At 43.4% G+C, this 21,376-nt stretch overlaps 1 protein-coding gene across 1 annotated transcript in view; it reads right to left on the reverse strand.

Moving 5' to 3' along the window:
- The window catches only part of LOC143788173 (cytochrome P450 2D14-like), a 388,662-nt gene that overhangs the window by 213,682 nt on the left and 153,604 nt on the right, over positions 1 to 21,376 (reverse strand). Inside the window, exon 5 of the mRNA XM_077277600.1 lies at positions 5,046 to 5,219. Coding sequence (XP_077133715.1) covers positions 5,046 to 5,219 — 174 coding nt within the window. The remainder of the gene's footprint in view (positions 1 to 5,045; positions 5,220 to 21,376) is intronic.

The raw sequence follows: 21,376 nt of genomic DNA on the forward strand, positions 1-21,376 counted from the left end.
AAAAATGGGAAAAAAATTTGAAGTGCGGTGAAATTGCAAAAAAAGTGCAATTCCCCAACAGTTTTTTGGATTTTATTTACCATGTTCACCAAATGCTAAAACTGACCTACCTGCCATTATGATTCTCCAGGTCATTATGAGTTCATCGACACCAAACATGTCTAGGTTCTTTTTTATTTCAGTGGTGAAAAAAAAAAAAAAAAATTTGTTTAAAAAAATTGCGCCATTTTCCAAGACCCGTACTGTCTTCATTTTTCTTGATCTCGGGTTGGGCTAGGGCTTATTTTTTGCATGCAGAGATAACATTTTTTATTAATACCATTTTGGTGCAAATACGATCTTTTGATCGCCCATTATTGCATTTTAATGCAATGTCGTAGCAACCAAAACATGCAATTCTGGCATTTTGACTTCTTTTCTAGCTATGCCAATTAGCAGTCAGGTTAATCCTTTTTTTACTGATAGATGGGGTGATTCTGAACACAGCGATACCAAATATGTGTATGTTTAATTTTTTTTTTTTTATTATTGTTTTATTTTGAATGAGGCAAAAGGGGGGGTGATTTGAACTTTTATAATTTTTTTTATTTTTTTAATATTTTAAAAAACATGTTTTTTTTTACTTTTGGCAATGCTTTAATATTCTCCATGGGAGTCTAGAAGCTGCCATATCCCGATCGGCTCTGCACATACAGGAAATCATCAGATTGCCTGTATGTAGCAGAATTGCTGACTTGCTGTGAGCACCAACTACCCCTGACTTTATCTGGAAAGTATCCAACTACCCCTAGATGAAGCATTTCCAAGTGAAACGCACATCAGATGTGGTGAGTCCCTTCCCATATCCTCAGTTAACTATACCTTTTGTACCTATGTTTACTATATGACTACCTCTGTTATGCTACCACAATAGATATACTTGCATATCCCATTTTGTTGTCACAATTTGGGCTTAACACAATAAGCAAGAGCACAAAAAGAGGATTCAAAGATCCTCCAAAAATTCAGAAAAAAACAGCAGAAAAAAAGGCAGAGATGCCTACCTGCCTAGGCCTCCAAACAAATGCAGTGGACCCATGCACAGGATGGATGCAGTGGACCCATGTGGTGGACCCATGCACAGGATGGACCATGCACAGGATCAGGCGGGCGGCCCAGCGCCTGATCTAATAGAAGGGTGTAACTACTAGGCTGTTAACCTGGATGCTGTGCATCTCCATTGTGTGAACAGCGCCACATACAAGTCTTCTTTGTGCAGTAATATGCCAAGCAGCCACCCCCTCCATTAGTTTGGTAGGTTGTGAGTGGTTGCCTCAACGGTCATCGGTAACTCTGCACCTGTGTTGCCGCCATCTTAACCACATGGGTCCACTACATCCTGATAGTGCATTTGTTTGGAGGCCTAGGCAGGTAAGCATCTCTGCCTTTTTTTCTGCTGTTTTTTCTTAACACAATAAGCCCATTTATATTGCCTTATAGATTATACATCTTCCCATACCCTATCTCCTGACTGCAACTTTGCCTATAAGAAGAGGGGTTTAAGTGTGTTACGGTGTATTTTACTGTGGCTCCTCTACCATTGACTTTCTGATATGCTGAAGACTTGTCCTCTCTTACTATACTACAATTAACGGAACAACGTTTTGTGTGTGCATAATAGGATAACACATTTAATACATGATTTTTGTGTATATACAGTATATACTTTGTTCTGGTTGTGAGGATTATAAAACCCCCAGGTGTACCCACCCAAATTTTTCTTGAACCTGTGGCATTTGTCTCATGGTTTTAAAATAAAGTTTTTATAAAGCTCTTTAATAAAAAAAATATTATTTGAATTGAAATACGCCTGTGTGTCTAAAGCTTTTTATTCTTGGTGTTATATTGTATTTCTGCTTTATGGCCTAATTTATGCAGCATAATAGTCGGTGTATGTATATACACTACCGTTCAAAAGTTTAGGGTCACCCAGACAATTTTGGTCTGGTTTAGGGTCTGTACCACAGGACTGGTGTATAGCAAATGTGGTGCCAATATTCAAAAAGGGGACAAAAACTGAACTCGGAAATTATAGGCCAGTAAGCTTAACCTCTACTGTGGGTAAAATCCTGGAGGGCATTCTAAGGGATGCTATACTGGAGTATCTGAAGAGGAATAACCTCATGACCCAGTATCAGCACGGGTTTACTAGGGACCGTTCATGTCAGACTAATTTGATCAGCTTCTATGAAGAGGTAAGTTCCGTACTTGACCAAGGGAACCCAGTGGATGTAGTGTATATGGACTTTTCTAAAGCTTTTGATACGGTGCCACACAAAAGGTTGTTACATAAAATGAGAATAATGGGGATAGGGGAAAATATGTGTAAGTGGATTGAGAGCTGGCTCAGGGATAGGAAACAAAGGGTGGTTATTGATGGAGCACACTCGGACTGGGTCGCAGTTAGCAGTGGGGTACCACAGGGTCAGTATTGGGCCCTCTTCTTTTTAACATATTTATTAATGACCTTGTAGGGGGCATTCAGAGTAGAATTTCAATATTTGCAGATGACACTAAACACTGCAGGGTAATCAATACAGGGGAGGACAATTTTATATTACAGGATGATTTATGTAAACTAGAAGCTTGGGCTGATAAATGGCAAATGAGCTTTAATGGGGATAAATGTAAGGTCATGCACTTGGGTAGAAGTAATAAGATGTATAACTATGTGCTTAATTCTAAAACTCTGGGTAAAACCGTCAATGAAAAAGACCTGGGTGTATGGGTGGATGACAAACTCATATTCAGTGGCCAGTGTCAGGCAGCTGCTACAAAGGCAAATAAAATAATGGGATGCATTAAAAGAGGCATAGATGCTCATGAGGAGAACATAATTTTACCTCTATACAAGTCACTAGTTCGACCACACTTAGAATACTGTGCACAGTTCTGGTCTCCGGTGTATAAGAAAGATATAGCTGAACTGGAGCGGGTGCAGAGAAGAGCGACCAAGGTTATTAGAGGACTGGGGGGTCTGCAATACCAAGATAGGTTATTACACTTGGGGCTATTTAGTTTGGAAAAACGAAGACTAAGGGGTGATCTTATTTTAATGTATAAATATATGAGGGGACAGTACAAAGACCTTTCTGATGATCTTTTTAATCATAGACCTGAGACAGGGACAAGGGGGCATCCTCTACGTCTGGAGGAAAAAAGTTTTAAGCATAATAACAGATGCGGATTCTTTACTGTAAGAGCAGTGAGACTATGGAACTCTCTGCCGTATGATGTTGCAATGAGTGATTCATTACATAAATTTAAGAGGGGACTGGATGCCTTTCTGGAAAAGTATAATGTTACAGGGTATACATATTAGATTCCTTGATAGGGTGTTGATCCAGGGAACTAGTCTGATTGCCGTATGTGGAGTCGGGAAGGATTTTTTTTCCCCAATGTGGGGCTTACTCTTTGCCACATGGGTTTTTTTGCCTTCCTCTGGATCAACATGTTAGGGCATGTTAGGTTAGGCTATGGGTTGAACTAGATGGACTTAAAGTTATAACTGTGTAACTATGTATATGCTGGATACCGGCAGAGCTCAATTATCCCTATTGCCTGTAGTAGAACTCATCAGGTTTCCATTATGTTCTTAGTATTTTACCTGCATTTGTACTCAGCATGCTGCACTACTTTGGCCAGGACTCTTTAAGTCTTTATAGAACCAAAGAAAAAGGGAAGTACAAGGTCCCAATAAAATCATGAATTTTTATTGATATAAATAATTTAAAATAGTTATAGAACAATATATCATATACAGTTCAAAAAGGGATCACACAACAGAGTGACAGCTGGGAAATTGATTTAGATTACACCAAATAGTGACAGGTATAGCAATACTACACTTACAAAAAAATAAATAAATACTTGTACATGCCCCTAGGAGACAGTGAAATAAGGCGCTAGTGCATATAAGCCATGAGATAATGATAATGAATAAATAATATATAATAAATGCCGTTGGCTCCAAAACATCCAAAAGTGACAGTGCATAGGTTTTCAAAGAAAACGATAAAATATTGTCTGCAAAAATTCTTAAATATAGTAATGATAAATGCCCAAATGGCAAAAAAAAATGTTTTTTATGTGCAGAAGGGACTGAGTATTTAGCCTACATTGGGCTGATGAAACATTGCGCCCGGGGAAAAGTTGGAAAGTAAAACCGCGTACATGCTGTACCTGATGGTGGACTGCTCAGACTGAGAACACGGCCCTACACGTGTTTTGCATTCGCTTCTCCTTCTGGGGGTTGGTCTTTTGGGCATTTATCATTACTATAGTTAAGAATTTTGCAGACAATATTTTATCATTGTTTTCTTTGGAAGCCTATGCACTGTCACTTTTGGATGTTTCGGAGCCAAGGGCAATTATTATATATTATTTATTCATTATCATTATCTCATGGCTTATATGCACTAGCACCTTATTTCATTGTCTCCTAGGGGCATGTACAAGTATTTATTTATTTTATTGTAAGCATGTAAGTGTAGTATTGCTCTACCCGTCACCATTTGGCGTAATCTAAATCAATTTTCTCAGCTGTCACTCTGTTGTGCGATCCCTTTTTGAACAGTATATGATATATATTTTTCTATAACTATTTTAAATTATTTATATCAATAAAAATTCATGATTTTATTGGGACCTTGTACTTCCCTTTTTCTTTGGTTCTATGATATTTTGGAAGTTTTTTTCCCTATTTGTAATTAAGTTGTCATTCTTGGGCTATTGATATATACTTTAAGCCTTTGATGCAATCCAAACTGAGACTTAAGCCAGGGTCACACTTGTGAGTGTGATGCGAGAAACTCACACGAGTCTCTCGCATCAATACCCGGCATTGGAGATTGGAGCATGCAGCTGCATAGAATTACATGCAGCCACACACTCCGGTCCCGAGTGACGGCGGCAGTGCCGGGTATTGATGCGAGAGACTCGTGTGAGTTTCTCGCATCACACTCACAAGTGTGACCCCGGCCTAACAATTATAAAAGTGTTCCTACCTTTTCCATCTCCGCTAGGTAGGCATCAATAAAATCTCGGGCGTAGTTTGGATCCCAAGTTTTTTCATGTTCTAAAATCATTTCCTTTAGGAAAGCGATCAGTTCATACTGCGGCTTCATCACTCTGTCAATAAGCCATGGGATGTGGGTAAGAAAAGGAATTTCTTCCAGAATCTAAAAAATAAATAAATAAATTTTATAATGTAATAATTAATACCTACATACGTGTGACTGATTGTATAGTGCGTTCATAATGACATGAATTATACATGATTTGCTAATGGTAGACAAAGTTATCCTTTACTATATACTGAATTAAATGATTGTCCAGGCTTGAGACAAAAGTCTGCAGTCAGATAATTATCATCATGCAACACCATCCGTGAGGCATCTGATTTGCTCCAAATTAATTCTGCAGCAGGACAACAACTCCAAACATACAGTCAATGCCATTAAGGACTTTCTTCAGTGTAAAGAAGAACAAGGAGCCCTGGAAGTAATGATATGGCCACCACAGAGACATGATCTAACATCATCGAGTTTCTCTTGGATTACAGGACGACACAGAAGGATTTGTGAAACTCTATATTCACAGAAGATGTGTGGCTACTAGTCCACATCCTATTCTAAATTTCTTGCTACCTGAGGCAAAAATTAAAATGGTGCCACTCCATGCAGTACAACATAAGCTGACAGTTAAAGGGAACTTGTCACCCCACCAGGGTGTTTTTAAGTAAAAGAGCCAACTTCAGCAGCATTAAGGCTGCATTCTGTGAAGGTGGCTCTTATGTTTCTGATCCCTAGTAACACTGAAATATTGACTTTTATAAATTGCGCCCCATACCTGTATTGAGTCCAAGAGGTATGGTGTCTCCCCCTGTTTCAGCTGCCTCCCAGCCGTCCATCATCCCAATCTCTTGCGTCTGTGCGCCGTCTCCTGTGTTGCTGTTACATGCCCGGCGCCTGCCCCCATCTCCCTCCTCCTCTTTCTCTTTCCTCCCTCGGCAGGGCAGCGTCTGATGAGCTGAGCTCCCCACACGCAGTTCACTGGCAGCTCAGCTAAAGGCAGGTCTGCTGAAGGTGGCTCTTTTACTTAAAAACGCCCTGGGGGGTGACAAGTTCCCTTTAAGTAGCGCAATTCTATCAGTTTATTGAATTTTTATTTTACTGTATTCATTGCACGGTATAAAGGACCTATGAACATGGTTCATCAGGTCAGTGCAATTACAGCGATACCAAATTTTCATGGATTTTTTGGTAAAAAATAAAAATATATTTTTTTTTTGTGATACAATTTTTGAGACCCGTAATACTCAGATTTTTATTTTAGGGAGTTGTATGAGGAGCTGTTTTTTCGTTTAGAGTTGATGATTTTATAGATGCCATTTAGGGATCCGTATGATGTTTTGACTGAATTTTATTTCATTTTCTATGGAGCTGAGAATAGAAAAATAAGTGGGCACTGCTTAAAATAAGTAATAGAATAGATGGGGTGCAACTGGGTGCACCAAGAGGAATGAACACCAACAAGATAAAAGATAGCGCAAATAAATAGTGCAAATCGAAGAATTATCAGTGAAAAAGGCTTTATTAGGAACAAGTAGTGTCAAAAAAACATTAAAAACATGCAAAATGAAAAAGACTCACAATATGAGCACCAATGGACAGGCATAATGGGGCAAATAATCTATATATATAATCGTCTAAGGTCCATTTCCGTCTGTTTGTCTGTAACGGAAATCCCGCGTCGCTGATTGGTCGCGCCCGACTGGCCGCGACCAATCAGCGACAGGCGCAGTCCGGCCACGAATTGGTGCAGAATTTGAACCACGCTTCGCTGACTGGTTGCACCCGGCCGCGACCAATTAGCAATATTGGCGTGGGATTTAAACACCGCTTCACTCAGGGGCGGCGTCAGCACCCAGTGCACCCAGGCAAGTGCCCAAGACGGGGCCCCATTTTGACAAATGAGACCAACATTTTACTGTTGATGCTGCCTATGCAGCATCAATAGTAAAAAGATATATTAAACATAATAAAAAAAATTTAAAAATATTTCTATTCTTACGTTACAGCGTCCCCTCAAGCCTCCCCGATCCTCGCGATGCTCTCGGCAGCTTCGTTCCCAGTAATGCCTAGCGAAATGACCGCTGATGACGTAGCATCACGTGAGACTGCTACATCCTCATAGGTTATTGCCGCAAAGCATCACTGGGAACGGACCTGGCGGGAGCATCGCTAAAGGCCTGGGCTGGATCCAGGGCGGGGTGACCGGAAGGTGAGTATATAACTATTTTTTATTTTAATTCTTTTTTTTAACAGGGATATATACTACGTGGCTGTGTTATATACTACTTGGGATGTTAAATACTGCGTGGGCTGCGCTATATACTATGTGGGCTGTGCTATACTACGTGGGCTGTGCTATATACTGTGTGGACTGTGCTACATACTACATGGCTGTGCAATATACTATGTGGCTGTGCAATATACTACGTGGCAGTGCTATATACTACGTGGCTATGTTATATACTAAGTGGCTGTGCTATATTCTACGTGGCTGTGCTATATACTACGTGAACTGTTTTATATCCTACTTGGGCTGTTATATACTACATGGCTGTGCTATATACTACATGGCTGTGCTATATACTACATGGCTGTGCTATATACTACATGGCTGTGTTATATACTGCATGGCTGTGCTGTATACTACATGGATGTGCTATATACTACGTGGGCTGTGTTGTATGCTATGTGGGCTCTGCAATATACTACGTGGCTGTGTTATATACTATGTGGCTGTGCTATATGCTACATGGGCTGTGTTATATACTACATGGGCTGTGTTATATGCTATGTGGCTGTGCTATATACTATGTGGCTGTGTTATATACTACGTGACTGTGCTATATACTATGTGGGCTGTGTTACATACTACGTGACTGTGTTCTATGCGACGTGGGCTGTGCTATATATTACATGGGCTGTGTTATATGTTACGTGGCTGTGCTATATGCTACGTGGGCTTTGTTATATACCACGTGGGCTGTGTTATATGCTATGTGGCTGTGGTATATTTCTCTGCTGTATCTGTGCATCATGAATCGTGGTATGTGTTAAAGGGGGGGCTGTTGTGAAATTGGATTCTGGGCTCCCCCGGTGGCCACTTGTGGAATTGAACTTGTGTGCATCATCCCCTCTGTTCACCTGCTCCTATCAGTATGTGGGAGTCGCTATATAACCTTGCTCCTCTGTCAGTTTCTTGCCGGTCAACAATGTAATCAGAAGCCTTCTGTGCTTGTTCCTGCTACTAGACAACTCCCAGCTAAGTTGGACTTTTGTCCTTGTGTGTTTTTGCATTTTGTTCCTGTTCACAGCTGCTGTTTCGTTACTGTGTCTGGAAAGCTCTTGTGATCGGAAATTGCCACTCTGGTGTTATGAGTTAATGCTAGAGTCTTAAAGGAATTTCTGGATGGTGTTTTGATAGGGTTTTCTGCTGACCATGAAAGTGTCCTTTCTGTCTTCCTGCTATCTAGAAAGCGGACCTCGATTTTGCTAAACCTATTTTCATACTACGTTTGTCATTTCATCTAAAATCACCGCCAATATATGTGGGGGCCTCTGTCTGCCTTTTGGGAAAATTTCTCTAGAGGTGAGCCAGGACTGTCTTTTCCTCTGCTAGGATTAGGTAGTTCTCCGGCTGGCGCTGGGCATCTAGGGTTAAAAAACGTAGGCATGCTACCCGGCCACTTCTAGTTGTGCGGCAGGTTTAGTTCATGGTCAGTATAGTTTCCATCTTCCAAGAGCTAGTTCTCATATATGCTGGGCTATGTTCTCTCGCCATTGAGAATCATGACAGTTTGACCGGCCCAAAAAAGGGTTAAATTGCTGGCTGAGAAAGGAGAGAAAAAAGAAGTCTGCTACAATTTTTTTTTTTTTTTTCCTCTAGTTCTGAGTGTGCTCTTAATTGAATCACTTGCTAGTCTGCCTATACTGCAGCCTTCCTCTCTTTCTCTCCTTCTAATCCTTGAATGGCTCTGTGTTCACCTGTTTCAAATGGATCTTCAGAGTGTAGCTACAGGTTTGAATAATCTCGCCACAAAGGTACAAAATTTGCAAGATTTTGTTGTTCATGCACCTATGTCTGAGCCTAGAATTCCTTTGCCTGAATTCTTCTCGGGGAATAGATCTCACTTTCAAAATTTTAAAAATAATTGCAAATTGTTTTTGTCCCTGAAGTCTCGCTCTGCCGGAGACCCTGCACAGCAGGTCAGGATTGTAATTTCCTTGCTCCGGGGCGACCCTCAAGACTGGGCTTTTGCATTGGCACCAGGGGATCCTGCGTTGCTCAATGTGGATGTGTTTTTTCTGGCCTTGGGGTTGCTTTATGAGGAACCTCATTTAGAGCTTCAGGCGGAAAAGGCCTTGATGTCCTTGTCTCAGGGGCAAGATGAAGCTGAAATATACTGCCAAAAATTCCGCAAATGGTCTGTGCTTACTCAGTGGAATGAGTGCGCCCTGGCGGCGATTTTCAGAGAAGGTCTCTCTGATGCCATTAAGGATGTTATGGTGGGGTTCCCTGTGCCTGCGAGTCTGAATGAGTCCATGACGATGGCTATTCAGATCGATAGGCGTCTGCGGGAGCGCAAACCTGTGCACCATTTGGCGGTGTCTACTGAGAAAACGCCAGAAAATATGCAATGTGATAGAATTCTGTCCAGAAGCGAGCGGCAGAATTTTAGACGAAAAAATGGGTTGTGCTTCTATTGTGGTGATTCAACTCATGTTATATCAGCATGCTTTAAGCGTACTAAGAAGCCTGACAAGTCTGTTTCAATTAGCACTTTACAGTCTAAGTTTATTCTATCTGTGACCCTGATTTGTTCTTTGTCATCTATTACCGCGGACGCCTATGTCGACTCTGGCGCTGCTTTGAGTCTTATGGATTGGTCCTTTGCCAAACGCTGTGGGTATGATTTGGAGCCACTGGAGGCTCCGATACCTCTGAAAGGGATTGACTCCACCCCATTGGCTAGTAATAAGCCACAATACTGGACACAAGTGACTATGCGTGTTAATCCGGATCACCAGGAGGTTATTCGCTTTCTGGTGCTGTATAATCTACATGATGTTTTGGTGCTGGGATTGCCATGGCTGCAATCTCATAACCCAGTCCTCGACTGGAGAGCTATGTCTGTGTTAAGCTGGGGATGTAAAGGAACTCATGGGGACGTACCTTTGGTTTCCATTTCATCATCTATTCCCTCTGAGATTCCTGAATTCTTGTCTGACTTTCGTGACGTTTTTGAAGAACCCAAGGTTGGTTCACTACCTCCGCACCGGGAGTGCGATTGTGCCATAGACTTGATTCCGGGTAGTAAATACCCTAAGGGTCGTTTATTTAATCTGTCTGTGCCTGAACACGCTGCTATGCGAGAATATATAAAGGAGTCCTTGGAAAAGGGACATATTCGTCCTTCGTCATCTCCCTTAGGAGCCGTTTTTTTCTTTGTGTCTAAGAAAGACGGCTCTTTGAGGCCGTGTATTGATTATCGACTTTTGAATAAAATCACGGTTAAATATCAATATCCGTTACCACTGCTTACTGATTTGTTTGCTCGTATAAAGGGGGCCAAGTGGTTCTCTAAGATTGATCTCCGTGGGGCGTATAATTTGGTGCGAATCAAGCAGGGGGATGAGTGGAAAACCGCATTTAATACGCCCGAGGGCCATTTTGAGTATTTGGTGATGCCTTTTGGTCTTTCAAATGCCCCTTCAGTCTTCCAGTCCTTTATGCATGACATTTTCCGCGATTATTTGGATAAATTTATGATTGTGTATCTGGATGATATTCTGATTTTTTCGGATGACTGGGACTCTCATGTCCAGCAGGTCAGGAGGGTTTTTCAGGTTTTGCGGTCTAATTCCTTGTGTGTGAAGGGTTCTAAGTGTGTTTTTGGGGTTCAAAAGATTTCTTTCTTGGGATACATTTTTTCCCCCTCTTCCATCGAGATGGATCCTGTCAAGGTTCAGGCTATTGGTGATTGGACGCAACCCTCTTCTCTTAAGAGTCTTCAGAAATTTTTGGGCTTTGCTAACTTTTATCGTCGATTTATTGCTGGTTTTTCTGATGTTGTAAAACCATTGACTGATTTGACTAAGAAGGGTGCTGATGTTGCTGATTGGTCCCCTGATGCTGTGGAGGCCTTTCGGGAGCTCAAGCGCCGCTTTTCTTCCGCCCCAGTGTTGCGTCAGCCTGATGTTGCTCTTCCTTTTCAGGTTGAGGTCGACGCTTCTGAAATCGGAGCTGGGGCGGTGTTGTCGCAGAGAAGTTCCGACTGCTCCGTGATGAGACCTTGTGCTTTTTTTTCCCGTAAATTTTCGCCCGCCGAGCGGAATTATGATATTGGGAATCGGGAGCTTTTGGCCATGAAGTGGGCTTTTGAGGAGTGGCGTCACTGGCTTGAGGGGGCCAGACATCAGGTGGTGGTATTGACTGACCACAAAAATTTAATTTACCTTGAGTCTGCCAGGCGCCTGAATCCTAGACAGGCGCGCTGGTCGTTGTTTTTCTCTCGGTTTAATTTTGTGGTGTCGTACCTACCGGGTTCTAAGAATGTTAAGGCGGATGCCCTTTCTAGAAGTTTTGAGCCTGACTCCCCTGGTAATTCTGAGCCCACAGGTATCCTTAAAGATGGAGTGATATTGTCTGCCGTTTCTCCAGACCTGCGGCGGGCCTTGCAGGAGTTTCAGGCGGATAGACCTGATCGTTGCCCACCTGGTAGACTGTTTGTTCCTGATGATTGGACCAGTAGAGTCATCTCTGAGGTTCATTCTTCTGCGTTGGCAGGTCATCCTGGAATCTTTGGTACCAGGGATTTGGTGGCAAGGTCCTTCTGGTGGCCTTCCCTGTCACGAGATGTGCGAGGCTTTGTGCAGTCTTGTGACGTTTGTGCTCGGGCCAAGCCTTGTTGTTCTCGGGCTAGTGGATTGTTGTTGCCCTTGCCTATCCCGAAGAGGCCTTGGACGCACATCTCGATGGATTTTATTTCGGATCTGCCTGTTTCTCAGAAGATGTCTGTCATCTGGGTGGTGTGTGACCGTTTCTCTAAGATGGTCCATCTGGTTCCCTTGCCTAAGTTGCCTTCTTCTTCCGAGTTGGTTCCTCTGTTTTTTCAAAATGTTGTTCGTTTGCATGGTATTCCTGAGAATATCGTTTCTGACAGAGGGACCCAATTCGTGTCTAGATTTTGGCGGGCATTCTGTGCTAGGATGGGCATAGATTTGTCTTTTTCGTCTGCTTTCCATCCTCAGACTAATGGCCAGACCGAGCGGACTAATCAGACCTTGGAGACATATTTGAGGTGTTTTGTGTCTGCGGATCAGGATGATTGGGTTGCTTTTTTGCCTTTGGCGGAGTTCGCCCTCAATAATCGGGCCAGCTCTGCCACCTTGGTGTCCCCGTTTTTCTGTAATTTGGGGTTTCATCCTCGATTTTCCTCCGGTCAAGTGGAATCTTCGGATTGTCCTGGAGTGGATGCTGTGGTGGAGAGGTTGCATCAGATTTGGGGGCAGGTGGTGGACAATTTGAAGTTGTCCCAGGAGAAGACTCAGCTTTTTGCCAACCGCCGTCGTCGTGTTGGTCCTCGGCTTTGTGTTGGGGACTTGGTGTGGTTGTCTTCTCGTTTTGTCCCTATGAGGGTTTCTTCTCCTAAGTTTAAGCCTCGGTTCATCGGCCCGTACAAGATATTGGAGATTCTTAACCCTGTGTCCTTCCGTTTGGACCTCCCTGCATCCTTTTCGATTCATAATGTTTTTCATCGGTCATTGTTGCGCAGGTATGAGGTACCGGTTGTGCCTTCCGTTGAGCCTCCTGCTCCGGTGTTGGTTGAGGGTGAGTTGGAGTACGTTGTGGAAAAGATCTTAGACTCTCGTGTTTCCAGACGGAGACTCCAGTATCTGGTCAAATGGAAGGGATACGGTCAGGAGGATAATTCTTGGGTCACTGCCTCTGATGTTCATGCCTCCGATCTTGTCCGTGCCTTTCATAGGGCTCATCCTGATCGCCCTGGTGGTTCTGGTGAGGGTTCGGTGCCCCCTCCTTGAGGGGGGGGTACTGTTGTGAAATTGGATTCTGGGCTCCCCCGGTGGCCACTTGTGGAATTGAACTTGTGTGCATCATCCCCTCTGTTCACCTGCTCCTATCAGTATGTGGGAGTCGCTATATAACCTTGCTCCTCTGTCAGTTTCTTGCCGGTCAACAATGTAATCAGAAGCCTTCTGTGCTTGTTCCTGCTACTAGACAACTCCCAGCTAAGTTGGACTTTTGTCCTTGTGTGTTTTTGCATTTTGTTCCTGTTCACAGCTGCTGTTTCGTTACTGTGTCTGGAAAGCTCTTGTGATCGGAAATTGCCACTCTGGTGTTATGAGTTAATGCTAGAGTCTTAAAGGAATTTCTGGATGGTGTTTTGATAGGGTTTTCTGCTGACCATGAAAGTGTCCTTTCTGTCTTCCTGCTATCTAGAAAGCGGACCTCGATTTTGCTAAACCTATTTTCATACTACGTTTGTCATTTCATCTAAAATCACCGCCAATATATGTGGGGGCCTCTGTCTGCCTTTTGGGAAAATTTCTCTAGAGGTGAGCCAGGACTGTCTTTTCCTCTGCTAGGATTAGGTAGTTCTCCGGCTGGCGCTGGGCATCTAGGGTTAAAAAACTTAGGCATGCTACCCGGCCACTTCTAGTTGTGCGGCAGGTTTAGTTCATGGTCAGTATAGTTTCCATCTTCCAAGAGCTAGTTCTCATATATGCTGGGCTATGTTCTCTCGCCATTGAGAATCATGACAGGGGGCCCACTGAGACTCTTTCACCCTGGGCCCTCAAAAACCTGAAGCCAGCCCTGGCTTTACTGATTGGTTGCGCCCCGTTGGCCGCGACCAATCAGTGACAGATGCAGTCCAGCCGTGAATTGGCGTGGGATTTGAACCACGCTTCGCTGATTGGTCGCGCCCGGCCGGCCAGCCGAATCCTGTGTATTCATTGCATTAGGCTAGGTTCCCATTGCGTTAGTGGGATAGCACTAACGGACAGCGTTGCACGGCGAAATTAACACTGTGCACCGCGTCCGTTAGCGCTCCCATTGCCAGCAATGTTAGAGCGCATTGCTAGCGCGTGTCATTTTCGGCACGCGCTAGCGTGCGTCTGCGGCGCGCCAGAGGTCCGTTCCCCGGTCTCGCAGATCGGGGATCTGCGAGAGCGGGGACGTTAACGCGACCCCTGAGCGCGGCCCCGAAAAAGACATTGCGTTAGCGCAATCCGCTAGCGCTCGCGCTAAACGGATTGCACTAACGCAATCTGAACCTAGCCTTATTCTTAAATCTTCATAAATAAACTACATACATATTCTAGAAAACCCGATGCGTTAGAATCGGGCTACCATCTAGTCCATAAATAACCAAATAAGACTCCAATTTACACAAAAATTATGCAGTATGCATTGACTGAATATTATATCTGCAAATTCTCATATACAAATATACAATAGTATGACGCTTACTGAATAATAATAGATCAACAATAAGGGTAAAATACTTTTTTGTAGTCACACCATATCATATGGATCAATAGTAAAATTAAAAATGATATTTGGTTGTCACACTATGTGGGGAGAAAGAGTATATGGAGAAGATAACAAAAACACCACAATGCAATACAGGCTGTATAGCCAAATATTTTTAAACTTGTCTGTCACACTATGCTCACATAATCAGTGATAGGTGAACAGAAAAAGGCACAATAAAACAGATTCAATTCAAATCTAATAATAGTTTATTAAATAATCAAATTACTTATACATAAAATTAAAACCTGGTAACCTCAGATGTGAGGGACAAGCATGGCTACTCTCTCCTTAATTCCATTCAGCTGTGCTTAAATGTTCAAAACTACAAGATTATGCACCCTATTACTAATCAAAGCATAGTGCTTCCCTAACCAATATCTGTGCCTTTACTAAGGTAGGGTTAAGTGATCAACACTAACATATCCTCTGGCAACCAATAATTAAGTAGGGTAAAGTCAAGTCAATGAATGTGATGTCACATAATCTGAAAGCAGAATTGCAGGAATAAACTTACTGAATGTGAAGAGAAGGTGCCATGTCCCTCCACCCCGATGCGCGTTTCGTTCAATGCTTTCTGGCTGATGTTTTGGTCACTTTTGAATGTTGGTTGTGCTTTCACACTTGTGGTAGCATGAGGCGGACTCTACAACCCACATAATTGGCTCAGGAAGTGCAGCTAATCCAGGATGTGAGCTGTGGCAAGAAGGTTTGCTGTGTCTGTCAGCGTAGTGTCCAGAGGCTGCAGGCGCTACCAGGAGACAGGCCAGTACACCAGGAGATGTGGAGGAGGCTGTAGGACGGCAAAAACCGAGCAGCATGACCGCTACCTCAGCCTTTGTGCAAGGAGGAACAGGAGGAGCACTGCCAGAGCTCTGCAGAATAACCTCCAGCAGGCCACAAATGTGCATGTGTCTGCACAAACAGTTAGAAACCAACTCCATAAGGATGGTCTGAGTGCCTGACATCCACAGATGGGGGTTGTGCTCACAGCCCCAAACCGTGCAGGATGATTGGCATTTGCCACAGAACACCAGGACTAGCAATTTCGCCACTCGCGCCCTGTGCTCTTCACAGATGAAAGCAGGTTCACACTGAGCACATGTGACAGATGTGGCAGAGTCTGGAGACGCCGTGGAGAGCAATCTGCTGCCTGCAACATCCTTCAGCATAATCGGTTTGGCAGTGGGTCAGTTATGGTGTGGGGTGGCATTTCTTTGAAGGGCCGCACAGCCCTCCATGTGCTCGCCAGAGGCAGTCTGACTGCCATTAGGTACCGAGATGAGATCCTCAGACCCCTTGTGAGACCATATGCTGGTGTGGTTGGCCCTGGGTTCCTCTTAATGCAGGACAATGCCAGACCTCATGTAGCTGGAGTGTGTCAGCAGTTCCTGCAAGATGAAGGCATTGAAGCTATGGACTGGCCTACCCGTTCCCCAGACCTGAATCCGATTGAACACATCTGGGACATCATGTTTTGCACCATCCACCAATGTCACATTGCACCACGGACTGTCCAGGAGTTGGCGGATGCTTTAGTCCAGGTCTGGGAGGAGATCCCTCAAGAGACTATCAGCCTCCTCATCGGATTGCACTCGTCCTTTTGTCTCGCAAATGGGTATGAGGCCTTAGGATCAGAATCAACACCATTACATAAATACATCAGCAGAACGACAATTAGTACATTAATATAGCACCACAACCATCACAAATATAGTGGGTACGGAATATATTCAGACGCCTTTAAATGTTTCACTCTTTGTTTCATTGCAGCCATTTGTAAATTCAAAAAGTTCTTTTTTTTTCTCATTAATGTACACTCTTCACCCCATCTTGACTGAGTAAAACAAATGTAGAAATTTTTGCAAATTTATTAAAACAGAAAAACTGAAATATCACATGGTCATAAGTATTCAGCGCCTTTGCTCAGTATTGAGTAGGAGCACCCTTTTGAGCTTGTACAGCCATGAGTCTTCTTGTGAATGATGCAACAAGTTTTTCACACCTGGATTTGGGGATCCTCTGCCATTCTTCCTTGCAGATCCTCTCCAGTTCCGTCAGGTTGGATGGTGAATGTTGTGGACAGCCATTTTCAGGTCTCTCCAGAGATGCTCAATTGGGTTTAGGTCAGCGCTCTGGCTGGACCAGTCAAGAATGGTCACAGAGTTGTTCTAAAGTTACTTCTTTGTTATTTTAGCTGTGTGCTTAGGGTCATTGTCTTGTTGGAAGGTGAACCTTTGGCCAAGACTGAGGTCCAGAGCACTCTGGAAGAGGTTTTCATCCAGGATATCTCTGTACTTGGCTGCATGGCTGCATTCATGTTTCCTTCAATAACAAACAGTCGTCCTGTCTCTGCAGTTGAAAAACACCCCCATAGCATGATGTTGCCACCACCATGTTTCACTGTTGGGATTGTATTGGGCAGGTGATGGGCAATGCCTGGTTTTCTCTGCACATACTGCTTAGAATTATCACCAAAACATTCTATCTTCGTCTCATCTGACCAGAGAATCTTATTTCACATAGTCTAGGAGTCCTTCATGTGTTTTTTAGCAAACTCTATGCGTACTTTCATATGTCTTGGACTGAGGAGAGGCTTCTGTCGGGCCACTCTGCCATAAAGACCCGACTGGTGGAGGGCTGCAGTGATAGCTGACTTTGTGGAACTTTCTCCCATCTCCCTACCTCTTTACCTCTTTCATCAAGGCTCTTCTCCCATGATTGCTCAGTTTGACTGGATGGCCAGGTCTAGAAAGACTTCGGGTGGTCACAAACTTCTTCCATTTAAGAATTATGGAGGCCATTGTGCTCTTAGGAACCTTGAGTACTGCAGAAATTATTTTGTCACCTTGGCCAGATGTGTGCCTTGCCACAATTCTGTCTCTGAGCTCCTTGGCCAGTTCCTTTGACCTCATGATTCTCTTTTGATCTGACATGCACTTTGATCTCTGAGGTCTTATATATATACAGGTGTGTGCCTTTCCAAATCAAGTCCTATCAGTTTAATTTAACACAGCTAGACTCCACTGAAGGAGTAGAACCATCTCAAGGAGGATCACAAGGAAATGGACAGCATGTGACTTAAATATGAGTGCCTGAGCAAAGGGTCTGAATATTTATGACCATGTGATATTTCAATTTTTCTTTTTTTTATAAAATTTGCAAAAATTTGTACATTTATGTTTTTTTTAGTCAAGAGTTTGTGCAGAGTATACATAAATGAGAAAAAATGAACTTTTTTGAGTTTACCATATGGCTGAAATGAAACAAAGTGAAAATTTAAAGTGGTCTGAATACTTTCCATACACACTATATATTAATTCAGTACCAGCACCATCATCAGTACATGGATACAGCACCACAACCACTATCAATATATTTGAATATAGCACCTGAACAATCATCAGTATCCAAATAAATTACCAAAACCACCAAAAATGCATGAATACATCGCAAAAACCATCATCAGTACATGAATACAACATCATAACCATCAATAGTATATGAATGAAGCACCCAAACTATCATCAGTTCATGAATATAGTATCAGAATTATAATCAGTATGTGAATACATCACTAGAACAATCATCATTACAGGAATACAGCACCAGAACTGTCTTAAGTAAAAAGATTCAGCCCCAGATCCTCCATCAGTACATGAATGCAACATCAGATTCATCATCACTACATGAATACAGCACAAGATTCACCATTAGTACATAAATACATCTCCAGAACCACCATTAGTACATGAATACATCACCAGAACTCAGATCAGTATATGAATACTGCACCAGAAACTCCATCAGTACATGTATATAGCACCAGAACTATGTACGGTACATAAATACAGCTCCAGATCCATCATCAGCACATGAATAGGTTATCTTTACTCATTCCAGCAGGAGGAACATATAGCTGAAGATGTCCTATTCTTTTGATGTGGTTTTGTTTGATATATTGGGGTACATTTATTGTCACATTATGCACTTAGCTTAATCTATTTATTTATTCCTGCTGAGCATGTGCATTTATTTGTACGATTCTACCATTGTCTGTATACTTACCTCGCCACTTGGTCATCTCCCCACATGTTCATGGGAACCCCTCTATTCTTGATAGCCTGCCATGCTAAAGCTGAAAGCTGAGGGTTTCAGCATGCAGCTATCAGTTTTGCCTGGCAGGTTAACAAAAATACAGGGGACCGCACACCATTTTTTGCAAATTTATTTAATTATAGAGCAGGAGCCAGCTGATGAATACTCTCATCTGCTCTCGCTGGTGTCATTGTCAGGCGGAGGCTGATGGTAGTAGTACTGGAAGTATTAATTTTACTGCTGATCAGAACCAGTGTTTGCTGTGCTGTCATGCAGATGGTAGCGTGGCAAATAGGGTTGAGCGACTTTAACGTTTTTCGGATCGAGTCGGGTTTCACGAAACCCGACTTGGTCAAAAGTCGGATCAGGTGAAATCGGCCGATTATTGCGAAAAGTCAGGGGCCGACTGAAACACGAAACCCAATGCAAGTCAATGGGGAATCAAAGTCAGCAGTGAGTGGAGGACAGAAAAACACCTACAGTGCCCATTTTAATGCCAAAAACATCAATTCTTATTACTTAAGCTTGTTAATCTTAATTTACTTTATAATAATAGTTAGACATTGAAAACTGGGGGTCATTTGGCTAAAGTTGTGGGGGGTAGGGCTGGCTCAAGATTTTCGTGGGCCCAGGAAACGCTGAATACATCACGGTGGTGGAGCAGGGAGAGGTAAATATTTCAACTTTGCAAGTGCTGTGATCCTGAGCAAGCAGGGGGGGCCCACTCGTTGGCGACATCACTGGCACAGGCCCCCTCATAGTACGGCAGTGTTTTTGACGGTGGGTGGCGCCTCCTTCTGGCAGAGACACTTTTGCGTACTATGAGGGGCCCTGTGCCAGTGACGTCGCCAACGAGTATGCCCCCCACCTGATGAAGGAACCTGCACTTTCATCTGCACCTTCCTCTTTGTCCCCGTGTAAGATGGTATAGTATGCGGGAAGGGGAACCTGACTTTCAGTAGGGTCAGATTCTGGCTGTGTAGAGTGCAAGGGGAATGTAGTGGTCTGGGTCAATGTACCAGCAGACTCATCTAGCAGTGGCTGGGCAATGGGCAGGATGAGGAGGAAACACAGATATAGGCCAAAATAATAAAGTAGGCTAAATGCAGTTCAAAATTGGTAACAGGACTAAACAGGCGGCATTGCTTTGTTCAGTGGAGGACAACTGTAATTAGTGGCAGACACAGTTAGTAGGCCCAAATAGTACACTAGGCTAAATGCAGTTCAAAATTGGTAACAGGACTAAACAGGTGGCATTGCTTTGTTCAGTGGAGGAAAACTGTAATGAGTGGCAGACACAGTTAGTAGGCCCAAATATTAAAGTAGGCTAAATGCAGTTCAAAATTGGTAACAGGACTAAACAGGCGACATTGCTTTGCTCAGTGGAGGAAAACTGTAATGAGTGGCAGACACAGTTAGTAGGCCCAAATATTAAAGTAGGCTAAATGCAGTTCAAAACTGGTAACAGGACTAAACAGGTGGCATTGCTTTGTTCAGTGGAGTACAACTGTGATGAGTGGCAGACACAGTTAGTAGGCCCAAATAATAAAGTGGGCTAAATGTCTGCCAAAAATTTGTTCATAAATAAACAGGTGGCATAGCTAGGTACAGGGGTGGGCTCCTCTGGTTAGTAGCAGACAGTGGTAGTAGGTGCAAAGTATTAACTGGTCTAAATGGAGATCAGGGCCCCTGTATATTTTAACTATCATCTATCATTTCAACAAATTTGTATTGGCAGTGCCATTGAAGGATTTAACAGCACAGACTACACAGTGGTGGAGCAGGGAGAGGTAAGTATTGCAAGTGGTAGAGCACTGTTCGAGCTGGGGGGAAGACTCTCTCGTGGGCGGCGGTACTGGCACAGGGTCTCTCATATTACGACGGTGTGTCTGACGTTGGTTGTGCACCACCACCGTCAGAGACACTTCATTGTACTATGAGGGACCCTGTGCCAGTGCCGTCACCCAAGAGTGGGCCCACCCACCTGTCCAGGCAAACGGCACTCACACGGGTGCTTGCGTCAGGTGGTGACCACGGCCCTGTGGGGGGAGTCAGCCCATTTAGGGAGGTATAAAAATGGCCTATGGTGGACATTCAGCAGCTGCAAATGGAGGAATTGGAGAAGTCAGTAAGAGGAGGACAAAAGCAAGACATTTTTCAGGCAAGCTACGTGTCAGCAGGGGAAGGTGGGGCAAAATAATTTGAAATCTATGATTGGTTTATTTTAAAGAAGGTTAGATCATCAACATTCTGGGTAGCCAGACGTGTCCTTTTTTCGGTCAGTATTGAACCAGCAGCACTGAAGACTCTTTCTGATAGCACACTAGCAGCAGGGCAAGCGAGCTCCTGTAATGTATATTCTGCCAATTCAGGCCAGGTGTTTATTTTTGATGCCCAGTAATCAAAGGGGAATGACCTGTGAGGGAGAACATCGATAAGGGAGGAAAAGTAGTTTGTTACCATACTGTTGTGAATTCCGTTCTCGGGCTCCCTCCTGTGGTCATGAGCGGTACTGTGTGAGTTTGTTCTAGGGTTCCCTCTGGTGGCCTTTAGCGATATGGCTGGTCTTGGCTGGGCTCTGCTGATTCATTTCCTGCTATGCTGGGCCTAT

This window comes from Ranitomeya variabilis, chromosome 8 (assembly GCF_051348905.1).
Source record: "Ranitomeya variabilis isolate aRanVar5 chromosome 8, aRanVar5.hap1, whole genome shotgun sequence".
NCBI classification, from domain to species: domain Eukaryota; kingdom Metazoa; phylum Chordata; class Amphibia; order Anura; family Dendrobatidae; genus Ranitomeya; species Ranitomeya variabilis.